This window comes from Branchiostoma lanceolatum, chromosome 9 (genome assembly GCF_035083965.1).
Source record: "Branchiostoma lanceolatum isolate klBraLanc5 chromosome 9, klBraLanc5.hap2, whole genome shotgun sequence".
NCBI lineage: Eukaryota > Metazoa > Chordata > Leptocardii > Amphioxiformes > Branchiostomatidae > Branchiostoma > Branchiostoma lanceolatum.
The window spans coordinates 18,752,450-18,766,667 of NC_089730.1; the positions used below are offsets into that span (position 1 = coordinate 18,752,450).

Consider the following 14,218-nt stretch of genomic DNA (forward strand, 5'->3'; position numbering starts at 1 on the left):
GAAAGATCTCGGCTCGCGCAGGCGTGATTGCTATTTTCGCGGTACGTCTCTAAATCTCTGCCAATCGATCCCCATGGCAACGGAGACTTAGTTCAGCCTGGAAGTGGGTCGTGCACTCAATTATAGCGAGCCCTGAGGCGCAGTGTGCTGCCGGGGGATTACTGGAACTGCTGTTCTGCTGAAGGGATAATGCAGAAATGTTCGCTGGGATTTTATTTCGCGGTAGGGAGAAAATGGAGTGTTCGCGGTGGTTTTGAGTTCGCGTTTGAAACAATAGTAGTGCCACAGTCACACAATGGAACGGCTTTTTGCGACGGTTTTAAGTTCGCTGTAAAGAGGTCACCACGAAAACCGCGAACATAAAACCACCGCGAATATTCTGCTGTAGGAATAATTGGGAGATGTCGGTTGCCATGTCTCCGCCTAAACTGCATAGCCCCTGTTCTGGTCATCATTAGGGCCTTAATTTCAATACGATGATGTTTGATCTCTACCACGGCACATGCGTGTCACTTCCCGTTCCATGTTCGTTAAGACTCTTTCCTGGTACTGGTTTATTCCTTTTTTTTTCAGCAAAATAAGTGCCATAGATTGTTGCGTTCTTGAATGGAATCTTGGATGTTGTTCATCCCAAAGGCGTCTGGATTTTTTTCTTACCTTGCAGCCAAAGAACCTTGAGCGGTCTGCTCGTTACGCACCGGCCCTAAGCCTAATAAAGCGGCGCGGTTGCCGTGCGTGGTTCTCCGATTGCTCTTGTGGTGCTCCTTTGTTCCTCACTACTCCACGCGCTAATGAGAGACAAATAAACCCCGGCACCTGACGAGTTGTCTCTGCGTCCCGGCCGTCTCATTACTCTGTCCAAGGCCGCGCTAACGTCATGTCAGAATGACATACGTGTGCGGTCATTGATTCTGGCATCCCTCCCGTAACAACAAACAAGTCACTGCTTCTGATAGATTGCCTGTGATTAATGGTGATGCTCCCACCAGCGTAACAAGTGGACTCACGTTCAGGAGTCGCTTTAAATAAGCCAATATTACCAATCTATAAGGTTCTTTCTGTACCTTGCAAGAACATACTTCCTAGCGCGTGCATTAATTCTGGTATCCCTCCCGTAACAACAAATATGGAAGGACAAGTCACTGCTTCTGGTGGCTTGTCTGTGATTAATGGTGATGTTCCCACTAGCGTAACAAGTGGACTTACGTTGATGAGTCGCTTTAAGCCAATATCACCAGTCCATAAGGTTATTTCTGTATCTTGCAGATATTTTTAAAACTAGAAGATATGTGGCTAATGTATGACTAGTAAGTTCTGTCAGATTGTTTGCTGTTTGAACATTTGTTTATTCATAAAAAGCTCAGATCAGCCTGCAGGTCGCTTTTCATTGAGCTCATGAGGGAGGAGGTAAGGGTCAGATAAAATACATCACAGAGATACAGATTACGTGTTTTAGTGTCCTTACACATACAAAACATGTACATGGTAGCCCAAAACATAAACTCATATGTTGAAAACCATCATTTGTTAAGCAAGATTGATTACCTTCTTGCTCACAATCACATCAGGCTTTAGGATGTCCTCCGTGACTCTTGATTAGACCAGCCGAAGACGTGCAATCAGGGCGAGATTGAAGACGTTTCAATTGCAAGTAACTAGATAGCATCTTCTGACCCACATTGGTCATTGGAGATTGATAACGATTCGGGTATCTCGAGAGCATCTCCTGGCTCATATTGGAGGCAACTCTATATGTCATTGACCTTGTTAGTCTTTTTGTGTAATTCCGAGCTGAGACGAGCATCTTCTTTTGAGGAGAACTAATTTATTTTCATTTTGCATGACTTTGTACGCGTCAGTAGTGGGTGCTGATACTGTGCACGATAGATAGAGCTGTCAGTCTCGCTGTAGTATTCTCTTCATCTCCCCATATCAACGTCAGGACTCAGGGCCAGGGAATTTTAGTGCCGCCTATAGGGACATTGTTACATATCAACCTAGAATCAGAATAGATCCATGTACCTTGGTGTAAGTAATGATTAATTATTTATGAAAAAATGAACTTAGTTTAATTATTCATAATGTGTTTTACCAACTCAGATAAACTTTCCTTCTAATAGTAATTTCTTCAAACAATTACATATTATATATCATTTCTATAACTGTTCTGACACGATGTTCGGTACCGAGCTTCCTTCCCGGTTAAGGGGTTTCCTTGAGAAAGAAAGGCGCAAGCAAATTCTCCTGAAGTCACTCCTCAATGTCTAATAATTCTCAAGATATAACCCTCTTATGAAGTACCCCGTTAAACACGTTAATTATAAGCATTTTGCACGTATGAAGTCATCCCGTGTCGGTCAGACAAGGTGTCTGCTTGTAAGAGGATCGGTGGAATAATCTTAAATAATCCGATTTTGGAGAAAACGTCTCAACTCCACACCTGTTAACAAACCCTGTCCCGCGAGATGCAGCCGTTGCCAAGGGCAACCGTGGCGGCGTTCTGATTGGTCGATTTGTCATCAGCATACAGCACGCGCATGTCATCTGTAACGGACACCAATCATCTCTTCTCGCCGTGCCCCGGGGTTTTTCCCCCACGAGATCCGGCGAGAAAATACAGTCGCGGTGGCACGAGCGCGCATAGTAGCATAGAGACACCGCTAAGCAAGCACCAAGTACGGTTAGAGTAAAACAGGGGGCTCTCGCACCGCTGGACCAACCAACCATGCTGCCGCTCATCCGCAAGTACTCGCCTCTGTTCGGCGGCTCGCTGGTGGACCTGACCCGGGTGGAGGAGGAGCGGAAGCCGCCGGGGGAGCCGGCGGGGCTGCGGAGGGTCAAGACCGAGAGGGGGAAGCCAAAGCAGGGCCGGCCGCGCAAGAAGGAGCCTCTCCGGGCCACCAAGTCGCACCCCATCGGCCAGCCCGCCGCCCTGCAGGCCCACTTCGTGCCGCCCGAGGTTTACCTGCAGGACTACGAGAGGTGGGCTTCCCCCTCTGTTTATAACATCTCCCCTTTCTTAAAATGTATCTGCGCCCAGGTATCAGAACCTAGACAAAAATGCTACAGACCGAATCACCGTACGAGTCCGGTTGACCCCAATATTACCAAGCTAGCAGTCTGAGAGCTCTTAATGCGCTATCATAGAATACATCAATCGTCAAGTAAGAAACACACCGATTGTTTGCCTTTGAATGTTTTCTCAGTAAATAGACCGCAGCGAGGGTAAGGTATTGAACAGTTCCGAAAAGGGAGGATGGGTTATTTTTTTTTTTTTTTTTACCGCCTGAGAGCGAGGGGCCACTACCCGGAGTATTGATGGTAATCCTAGAAAACGCGCTACTACATACTGTTAGTTTTTGGTCAAAAGTAATTTTAACAATGACCAGCTATACCTAAATCTGTTGAACAATGAATGCTGAAATAGTGTTATTGTGATTATGATATACCAGTGCTTGTCCTTACTAAGACTGAAGACATTCATGAAAGAAGACACTCTCAGGGTTTTAATATGACTTTGCCTTGAAATTTCATTGCTCTGCCAACGCTGTCCTTTTCGGGTCAAATAGCGCGGTACCATAGCAGATGTAGAACAGGCAGTGCTTTTTGATGTATTGTTTTGAGTTTGTACCTAGCGCCGTTTGAAGTATTGTTTCATGTGTGTAACCTTCACCATTTGGTTCACTTTCTTCATTAACCTGCCTTTCATCCTCGATAATGTATTATATGTAAAACTATTGATGTATGGATTCAGTTTGACCATACCCACAGTGATATCGACCACCATGCAATGGTGCGGTTGTGACACCAACGTAGAAATGCTTCACCCAATGTTTGGGCTGACCACAAATGGCTTTGTGGGTTTTTCAGTTTCTATGGAAAATATTAGCACAGCTGATTTACGAAGAGAACCTTTCAATCTGTTGTTGGGCAAGTATTACGGCTTACCTCCGCCAAGAATTGCTAAGTCTGAACGATTTTGAATTGTTATTTCATCGGTGGCCGGGTTCCGTAAGCTCTGTACATTTTTCAGTCTTGCCATCTAATCCCGACTGGCTGACGTGAAATATTGGGCCAGGTAAGCTTGCGACCCGACCCCTGATATCGACCGACCTGCTGCGATACGTACAAATGGTCTGTTTGGTCTAAAATCCTTCCACCCAGGAGAAAATTATCAGTAAATCTCTCTAATATCCAGTTTTTCTTTGAAGATTCTGTGGAGATCCATCATTGTTGATCCTTAAAGTGGAATATCTTGAAAACTGGAAGCAATCAATAAGAGGAAAAGCGGAGACCTCCGTACTGTAAACAGTGGTGTTGGTTCTTCCCTCACCAAATCTCATTTGTATCGGCTGTTTGCCTTGCTTGTTATGACTACATGTAAAAGGTAAACCCACATTGTAGCTTCGGTTGACAGTTCGCTTGTAATTTGTTCTTTTTATGGTCACAAATGGGTTATTTACTACATCAATGCACCTAATCATAAGTGACGGACAAATGGTTATGCTAAAGCTATTTGATATAAAATTAGAGTAATCAGCGACGTTTAGGGACTCATTCCTGTTTTTATTTACATGTACCATTTCCGTGTGTGTCAAATTTGTTGTGACTCTCCACTCTCTGGTTGAATATCACCTGACCCAACCCAAAATGCCAGGATATAGCCAATCACTTAGATCTGATATCTCTCTGCACCGCATTGTGTTATAAGTTTGCTTGCGAGCCATTTTGACCTAAATTCTTGGCCTACTAACAGGGACACTATGCAAAGAATCCAGCATGAAATATTGAAGCATGTTCTATATGCCATTTGATGAATGGTTAATACAGAATTAATACAGAACACAGTTTTTTACAGACAACAGACTCGCAGTCCCAGACAACCTTACTGATTGCCTGCGGTCAACAAAAAGGCATCATTAAAGCACTACAACTTGCAATTTTAAAAAAAATGAAGCTTCTGTATAGGAGACACACGTTTGAAAGATGTACATGTCTTATCACACCGATGAGTCTATTTGGGTGTATACCGATTGCCTTGCTAATACTTTGAAAAATATGTTTTTCGCTGGCACGTATTTCCTATTCATTTCTCTGTTAGCCAATCCTTTTTTTAAGCTTATTAATGAGAATAACAGAACTCCAGAGGCGCACAGATAGTCTTCCGAGACTGGACTCCCAAAGAAGAAGAAATAGAAGCTTATTCATTACTACGAGACAAACATTGTGCAATGTTAATGAGTGTAGACCCTGCGCCGGGACTTACTGCTCTAATTCTAAACCAAAGCTATCTGGTAGACGATTGCCTAGCTTTAAGAAATATGCTTTCCGCCGGCACGCATTTCCTATTGCAAGCTCTGCTAGCCAATCCTAAAGCTTAGTCATTACTACGAGACAAACATTGTGCAACGCTAGTCAATGTAAACCCTGCGCGTTAACTAAGGGCAACTAGCTGCTTTCATTTGAAACCAATAGTTGTCTGGTAGACGATTTCCTAGTTTTTGAAAAATTGCTTTCCACCGGCACGCATTTTGCATTGCTAGCTCTGTAGGCAACTAACTGCTTTCATTTCAGTCCTAAAGCTTATTCATTAATCAAGGATGGATGGATGAATTAAGAACTTTAATGCACATTGCACATTAATATGGGGCAAATATTGTGTAACGCCAGTCAGTGTAAACCCTTCACGGGGACTAACTACTCTAATCTTCGCCAAAAATAATTACTCAAGCAACTGGATAAAATTTTGAAACTTTTGTCCAGTTGCTTGAATTTTCAACATGTTATCCAGTTGCTTGTCATGAATAACTATTTTTGGCGTATCTTATTACCTGAATATCTAACCTTCATCAGCGTACTCTAATCTTCAACCAACACCTGTCTGCTAGATGAAGACAATATCTTCACTCTCTTTTCCTATACCCAGCAGACTGACGACCATTACAAAATCATCCCGACGCTAATTAATAATGATGCATTGAACAGAACACGGGAACTAATTATATCAATCACTCCTACTTTACCGCTCGGCAGTAATCTCATTATCCAAGCATTTGTCGCTAATGGAAAGTAAAGTACAGGTAATTACGCGAACCCTGCTCACTGTAATGTATTCTAGCGGCAATAATGAAAGAAGAAGTTGACCAAATTATTCTGCTCTCGTTTAGATTTCAAAGGCAAGAATTTAATTCCATTAATCACTATGTTGTAAAAGAAAAAGAGGTATGTATGATGATGTTTTCAACTTTTTACCTTTGTCTAAGTATAATTCAGAAGATGAATGTATTCGATTATGTTTTAATCTAAGACGGAGTTGGAAGCTATATGACCGTGGAATGGGGTTTTGATGACTCCCATTCCTTTGTAATTGTATAGAGTAGCGGGACTATATATCTCCTTAGTTTCGAAAGAACATCACAATATACGAAACTTTATTCAAAACTAGTCCCTCGGCAGAGCTCAAAAAACCTTCGTCCAGATATTGCATCAAAGGTATGGCGTCAATTGTGCAATAATGGCAGGTGGGTTGCGTTTCTGTTAAGTAACTTTACTCAAGCTCCCACACCTTCCAGCGGTTGCAGTAACACATGCCATGGAGAAAAACAAGACTTCAACAGTTAACTATAAATAGGAAGAAGTATGGCCCAACAACACCCCTGACCATAGAGCAGAGCTGAAACCTTGATTGCACGAGATGCATTGACAGGTGCCATGTTATGACGCGGTAGTGGTGTGGTCACTAAGCCACAGTGTAACATTATAGTTTATGTATAACAAAATGGCATACAGAAAGGACTGGCTAGAGTACCGGAAGAATCATGAACAGGTGCTAAGAATATTTTCATTTAGCGCTCTCGTCTTTTTCCATCTCCCACGCCTGCGTCCCCGTCGAGTGCACTGTAAACTAGGACACACCTAAGATATCAGCGTCTCTATGAAAACGATTGAAATGTTGAGCCCCAATGTCAACAGAACGACGCCCCTATCATGCGTTTTTGTGAGATGTTTGCAAAGATATATAAACAGTCGTAAGAAATATTGGAGTACTCGTAGCTACACAAACAGACTAGTCAAACCCGCCCATCGTAGCAACTCATGGGAGGAAAATTGATGAAGTAGACCGTTATTGAGGCTTTGAGGATTTTTAGACTGGATTCTTACCACTTTAGTCCATTGAAAAATAATCTAAGAGTCCAGAAAAATGTGTTCGCAATGACCCTTTTGCAGCACGAGGTTCCGATTAATACAGGTTTGGCTGCATGTCCCTATTATAGTTAAACAAATAACGCTATAGCAAAAGGGCTGCGGCTGTCACCACATACTGTGGTTTTCTCGGGGGCACATTTTTAGCAATGACAATAGGATCAGTCCTGACTGTCAGCCTTCCCATTTATGAGTTGTTGTGCCATACCAAACACCAGTACACGAGTTACCATGTCGTTCCCGGTCAACCCTTTGACTCCTTACCCTAACAAACAACCCTCTCCAACAGCCCGAAACCTAATTCATCACGGAGACCATCTTCGGTCCAGGACCGCCCCTGCCCTAAGAGCATTGTTATGGGAGGTTTTATAGCCCATAATACCGACTTGTGCGAACGGGGGCATCGTAACGGCACGAAGACGTGGGATCCGCTGGACAACCGGCACGTTTTACGACTGTCTCCTATCGTGCGTGCTGCAAGGATCACAAATAAAAACCAAGAAGAACTGGACGGTTTTATTGAACTGTGACTCACCGGGCTTGTTTTTACGACGATGTCGTCAGATTAATAGGAGATAGAGCAGGTTCCTCTCTCGTCAAAACATGACGGTGTCTCTTACGACACTTTCTTGTTGAATAAATCCCGGCAACGGTGTATGAACAGTTGATGGTTGTTTGCTGACCGTGGCCGAGCTGATGTGATCACTCCGGTAACAGTCAGGTTTACATATGTGCCTTATGAAGGGCCTTGTGTCCCGGTTGCTTTAATCAGCTTGCTTTGGAAAAAGCATCATAAACTTCCTGCTTCCCGTAAAGCATCGTTTTCTGGCTTGATGCGTTTTCAGCATATCTGTGCGAGGTATCTATGCGTTGCTTTTACAGTGTCCTAATGTGCATATTGTATGCTTATGGCGATCGCTTGTAAAGTTGATTACATCGGTACCTTAAATCATCCTGCTAAAGTTTATGGCAAAGTTATGTAGACAAATAAATCATGCTGTTAATGCGTTGACAGATGTTGTTTTACCACCAAGTATGACACTCTTATTCGTGTACAATGGTGGTACCAGTATACTGCATATTGCCTCCACACTAAATTGCGATACGTTTTCAGTAATTCATCAAACGTTTCCCTGTAATATGAAATCAATTTACATCAATTCATACAATCTACTAGGTAATGTGTTTAAATTTTCATACCTTTTATAAGAAGCCTTTTTTCTTATCTCTTCAACGCAATCTGTACCAACGTTTCATGATAATAGATAAAGATACATTTCACACAAGCTACTGGGTACCTGCATCAACATGCCGACCACGTACACAGTATAGGATTACACCGAAATTGGGCCGTCCACAATTCGGTCTGATTCCACCACCCACCGTTTCTGCCGGGTATTGAGTCATTACGGCCGCTGTGCATTACGCTGCCGATCGACAGGTGGATATAACGAGTGTGTTTTTTGCGTTTACGTCAACGGTGAGATCCAGCCGCCAGACCAGCGTCTCTAAATCCTGCGGGACTCCTTTGATACTAGATAGTCATGTCGGCAACAGTCGAGACATCTTTCATACCGTCCCACAGTTGATAGAATATGTCTAATGAGACCACTTATCTGCAGAGTTCTGCTTATTAAAGAGCTACATGTTGAAGTTGTTCCACGTACGTTCTGCAGATGAAGGATGTGTTTCCCGTTGAACTGATATTTCATGAACCACGGATTCACACAGCCTGTGTATACTCTAGTCACATCACGTATACCTGGCAGAGTGCAGGCATTGCTTCTAGTTGATATACGTATGCTTGAAGCATTATAATCCCTGAAAACAACTCAGTTTGTCAACGGATTATATGGCACGTCCATAGGTTGTTTTGTATCAGGTTAACCTATTTGTATCAAGTTTAGCCATTTCGGCCGTTTTCTGTATCAGGTTTCGCCGTTCGTATCAAGATTACCCGTTTTTTTAACGTGTTATCTCTAAAGCATTAACATCATAGTTATGAAATGGGCATCGTCATCATCGGTGGGCATTTAGTTCAGGAGCAGTCTTGGTCCACGGTGTAACGTCATTCCGCATTTTACGGTCCGGCATGACATCGTGTTGGTTCTCAGATTCTAGACTATCGCTAGTCAATATCATGAGATTTACTGTTGGTGAAGATAGTTATCTAGGTAATGCTAATGTGACAATTCCCATCCCGGGGCCCGGCCGGGCAGTTTGCGGAAACAAAAAGTATGATTTAAAAGATGACAAAACCCCAAAAAGTTGCCAAATTTAATCATGAGCACCATTGGTGTATATTCTTGATAACCCGGCCGGGCCCCGGTTTGGAAATGTAATGGTTTCGGTCCCATTTCCAATCCGGGGCTCGGATAGCAGAAATATGTATTAAGAAAATACACAATATATGGTTTGGAGCAATTATTTACGTTTTGCGTCTTTTGTTGTCTTTTATATCACATTTTTTTGTTCCCGCAAGCTGCCCGGCCGGGCCCCGGATTAGAAAAGGGACCGAAGCATAACCTCAGCATACTGTAAATGTATTCAAGTTCGCGTGGTTTTTATTTCGAGCTAAGGTGAAAATGGAGTGTGTATACGGTGGTTTTAAGTTTGTGGCATTTCGGAATTTCAAATTCAGGACACGGTAAACGTTGTAGACTCAGCCGTTGACGACAAACGCATAACGCCGTTGCCGCGGCCTAATATAACACCACTTTGCAATTTTATCTGCGGTCACGTTGGTTTAGACTCAGCCGTTGACGACAAACGCATAACGCCGTTGCCGCGGCCTAGTATAACACCACTTTGCAATTGTCTCTGCGGTCAATACCTCAGGCAGCGGGAGGTCCAGCTGTTTAACCCAGCTGTCGTTTTTCATCATTCCTCACGCCCCACACGCCTGCCGCCCTGCCCTGTGTACCGCCCTATCGCCTCAAACCGTGACAACGCAGGAAAGGACGCTGTAGTCTGTACAAATGATGAAGCTTGGGGCGGGGACTGGAGTTATCACTTTAGTTAGAGGGGACTGCGATTATAGGTTAGATCATCTCTGGTAGTTTTCATCTTCAGCGCTATCCATGCAGCTGTCTTTTTCATCATTCTTCACGCCTCACACGCCTGCCGCCCTGCCCTATCGCCTCAAACCATGTCAACTCAGGAAAGAACGCTGTTTCGTTCGTTTCGTTTCAAGTCATCCTCATTTGAGGTGAAGCATGATGCTTTTTCAAGTAGTTAGTGGTATTGCAATGCGGCTTCGCGACGGCTCGCGTTGTAGTCTGTACAAATGATGAAGCTTAGGGTGGGGACTGGAGTTATTACTTTAGTTAGAAGGGACTGCGATTATAGGTGAAATCAGCATCAGCCCTGATGGTTTTCAACTTCATTTCATTTATTCAGCGCTATTCGTGCATATTTCTCACGTTAAAAATGATGGTACACGGTATCACATCCGTGGCCTCTGTTCTATAAATAATAGAATAGCAAGTGATTTGTAAGGTTATATGTATCTTCGTAGTTGAAGGATACTTTCCGGTCTATGTCTGAGTACCATGGCTTTGCCGAGGTGCAGTGCCTTTCGGCACATTACAGTGGCGAAGTTGGGGGGATTGTTGAGCATGATGCTGCCTGTGGTGAGTGGTACAGCCTGTGTGAGTACATCAGGCAGAATAACCACTTGTAACCATCCTCAGGAGCAGCTGGCAAAACTGTGAAAATCGCTTCGTATGGTGTTTATTGTTTTGTAGCTGATATCTACTTTATAGTCTAATGAAAAGACAAAGAACCCCCCCAAAACAGCCCGACACCAGACCACGTCTTTTTCACGCTCACAAAACAAGATCATAATTTTTGTCATTTTACCAATAGCTTGAACCAATCCCCCATTGTCGCTGCCGAGGACACGTCCTTTTAATCATCCATGCGTGACCCAAAAAAACTATTAGTACTGCAAACATAGATATCACGGTAGGTAAACACATACATCACGGCAGAGTTACATTATGTTTGTATTCCATTGTACCCACCTAGCCGTGCTACTGACCAGTTTTCACACGCTGCAAATGCTCGTTTGAACCTGTTTGTTTACAGTTTGATACTCTTGGTGATGCTGTCTAGGATTTTTAAGCCATATATCATCATCATATAATAATCATATACAAACACAGCCAATTATTTCCTTTGCCCATGAGTCGTCAAGAAGCGCACCGAGAGTTACATTTTTGTTGTTGTTATTTGCTCATTTACGAAGCCCTACATCTTCGGAATTGTGTCATGCCAAATAAACCGACTTAACATTTTAAAAATAAAAATCCATAGAAATCGTGGACCGTAGGATATTTGTTGCCTATCGGTTTTACTTAGAGATGAACGTATATCACCACCTCACCCAGTCAGAGTGTATGACGGTGGTACTATGTAGATTAGCGGTTTTATCACCTGTTGTATATTCCCTACTACTAATGGCAGCTGTAAAGAAAATTTACTGTGAAACGAGGCCCGGATTAGCAGTGTTAGGAACAACACTCGACTTTATGGTGACAGATGATCGCTGTGAAAGCTTCGAGGGGCGTAAAGTTCGGCGGAGAGAAAACGAGCCGGCGTTAAAACGTAATCACGGGTAAATCTTCTACAACAAGCCCGCGCCGGGGATGGATATGTTTCTCGCCACTTTTTAATCTTCAGATGCTGTCAGATGAACGAGAGGAATCTAGTTGGAGCACTAGATTGCAATACTGTGTACGTGACGGTGTGCTACGGGTCCCGAGGATGACTTGATACGATGCCAAGTACTTTCGAGGTTATCAAAGTATCATAGCCAGATTCTTCTTTCGTGACAGCGTTATTGCGTCCAAGAACTTAAAGATAGAAGAAGGGCAGGTTAGAAGAATCTGACTGTTCCACAAGGACTCTAAAATCAATCGATTGAACAACTTTTTGGAACTGTGCTCTAGCTTAAAATTACTTTGTGAGGTCCACCATATATCAATACTACTTATTATACATGATGATTACTTTATAAACTGTGCCCCACCTTAAAATTTACTTTGAGAACTTAATAATTTATCATTGCTAATCGTTCCTTACTTTGCTGCCAAGCAAATCAGTTGTGCGACTCCCTCGCATTTATTCTCCATTCATTCTCGGATGAACAATTGCCTTGTTGACAATCTATGTAGCACTAATCACATGATCCATTAACATCTTATATTCAAGATGTTGATATCATACCCCAAGACGCTTGTTATTTTAGGTGTAATTTTGATTTAGGTTTCTTGTACATCGCTGAGCGAAAGCTGTTGTTGGCGAATTACTCGTAAACTTTCTTTAAAAAGTTTGTTACATGACTTGCATGGAAATGGCGTCTCAGGATGGACTACAGCAAACGTATTTACGAATACAATTTGTTGTTTCTTGGAATTCGGCAATTAAAATTCAATTCATTGGAGAAGGTAAGGCCTTAATGATATCATAGCCATGGTTCTAGGACATTTCATGTACTGCATTCTAATGTGTAAGCACGCAGCCATACAGACTGGGGTTATGGCTATTGCGTGTCGTTCCTGCCATACGTAACTCTTACACCTCTTCCCCCGTCACTGTACCTACGATTGCCACTAGTGTTCATGTATATTTAATATCTTCCCACCGTAGAGCTACATGTAGATGTAAACATTGTTAATTGCACGGCAACACGCAAACGGGAAATGTACGCTTGTAAGAACAACACAAACAGAGAACTGTGTTCACAACGGGGCCTGCAACACGGGGAAATCCTCTGTCGCCGTTCTAATGGATTACACTTCTGAGGAGGATTGGTAGGATTAGTTTAGAGTAAACAGCTTTCGGCAACAATAACACGGTTTCCATAGATACGCTGATTTGATCATACTTTGGGCGAGATTATCATCTCTGCCTGTGGAGAATGAAAGATTTCAATGTAAAGTAGCGTAGAATGGAATATGGTGTTTACAAATGTTTCGTTTTTTTTTCTGCAGGTTCCATTTGATATAATGATGTTGTAATTTGAATTGTTGAAAAATAGACCTAGATTGCAACTTATGCTGTCTTTACATTGCCATACATTGTCATCGATACAATTGTTGAGCAATAGAATCATCCATTCATTCATTTCATTACCGTCACCACTGGGTAGATTGTCGTGTCTGTGTTGGCTTATTGCAGATTCTTTCCTGGAGGCTTATCGCAAGGAATAGGATAAACGAAATGAATGAAGACTACTTTAATGTCAAATGCCTATGATGTAAATCCTGAATATGTTGTTGGGTTTGAATCCTTTTTTGTCAACACAATGAATGAAAACTCCTCCAATCTAAATGCCTATGATGTGAATCCTGAATTTGAATTCTTTTTTGTCAGCGCTGAAATGATATTGGCACTACCAATGGTATAAGATGTTCCAGATGATTTTAAGAACGCGAGTCACATTGTTTGATGTGCGCTTTAGTGAATCCAATACCACCGGGAGAGCGTTTGATTTGTTCAGTAGTAATGGCATAGCCAAGGGTGAGCTGTTACATATGACCGGGGAAAATGCTGCGTATGTTATAATTACAACTATCAATATAAGATAGTGTGGCGAACTCAAAGCTGGTGTAGCAAGGGGGGGGGGGGATCATTAGATCTTTTTATGTACTGGTGTGTCTGTCTGTCTGTTTATTTTCGTGTGTCTGTGTGTGCGTGTGTGTGTTTGTGTATGTGTGTGTTTTTGTGCGTACATGTATGTGCGTGCGTGTGCATGCATGTGTGTCTGTGTGTGTGTGTGTGTGTGTTTGTTTGCTTTTGTGTGTGCGTGTGTCTGTATGTACGTATGTGCGTGCGTGTGTATGCGTATGCCTGTGTGTGTGTATACGTGTGTGTGTGTGTGTGTGTGTATGTGTATGTGTGTGTGTGTGTGTGTGTGTGTGCATCGTTTTCCTAAATAGGTCACTGCCCCAATTTTTTCCTATGATCAATTACACAAATGCAAGCGGTATATCAGGATATCTAAAAGCGA

General features: G+C 42.7%; 1 protein-coding gene across 7 annotated transcripts in view; it reads left to right on the forward strand.

Annotated features, from left to right (window-relative positions):
• LOC136441652 (GTPase-activating Rap/Ran-GAP domain-like protein 3) overlaps positions 1 to 14,218 on the forward strand; it is a 213,355-nt gene that overhangs the window by 137,901 nt on the left and 61,236 nt on the right. The window contains exon 1 of one of the 7 annotated variants that reach the window (XM_066438070.1): positions 2,593 to 2,982. The exons of the other annotated variants lie outside the window; for them this stretch is intronic. Coding sequence (XP_066294167.1) covers positions 2,726 to 2,982 — 257 coding nt within the window. The 5' untranslated portion in view covers positions 2,593 to 2,725. Of the gene's footprint in view, positions 1 to 2,592; positions 2,983 to 14,218 lie in introns of those variants that run through there. 7 annotated transcript variants of the gene reach the window in all.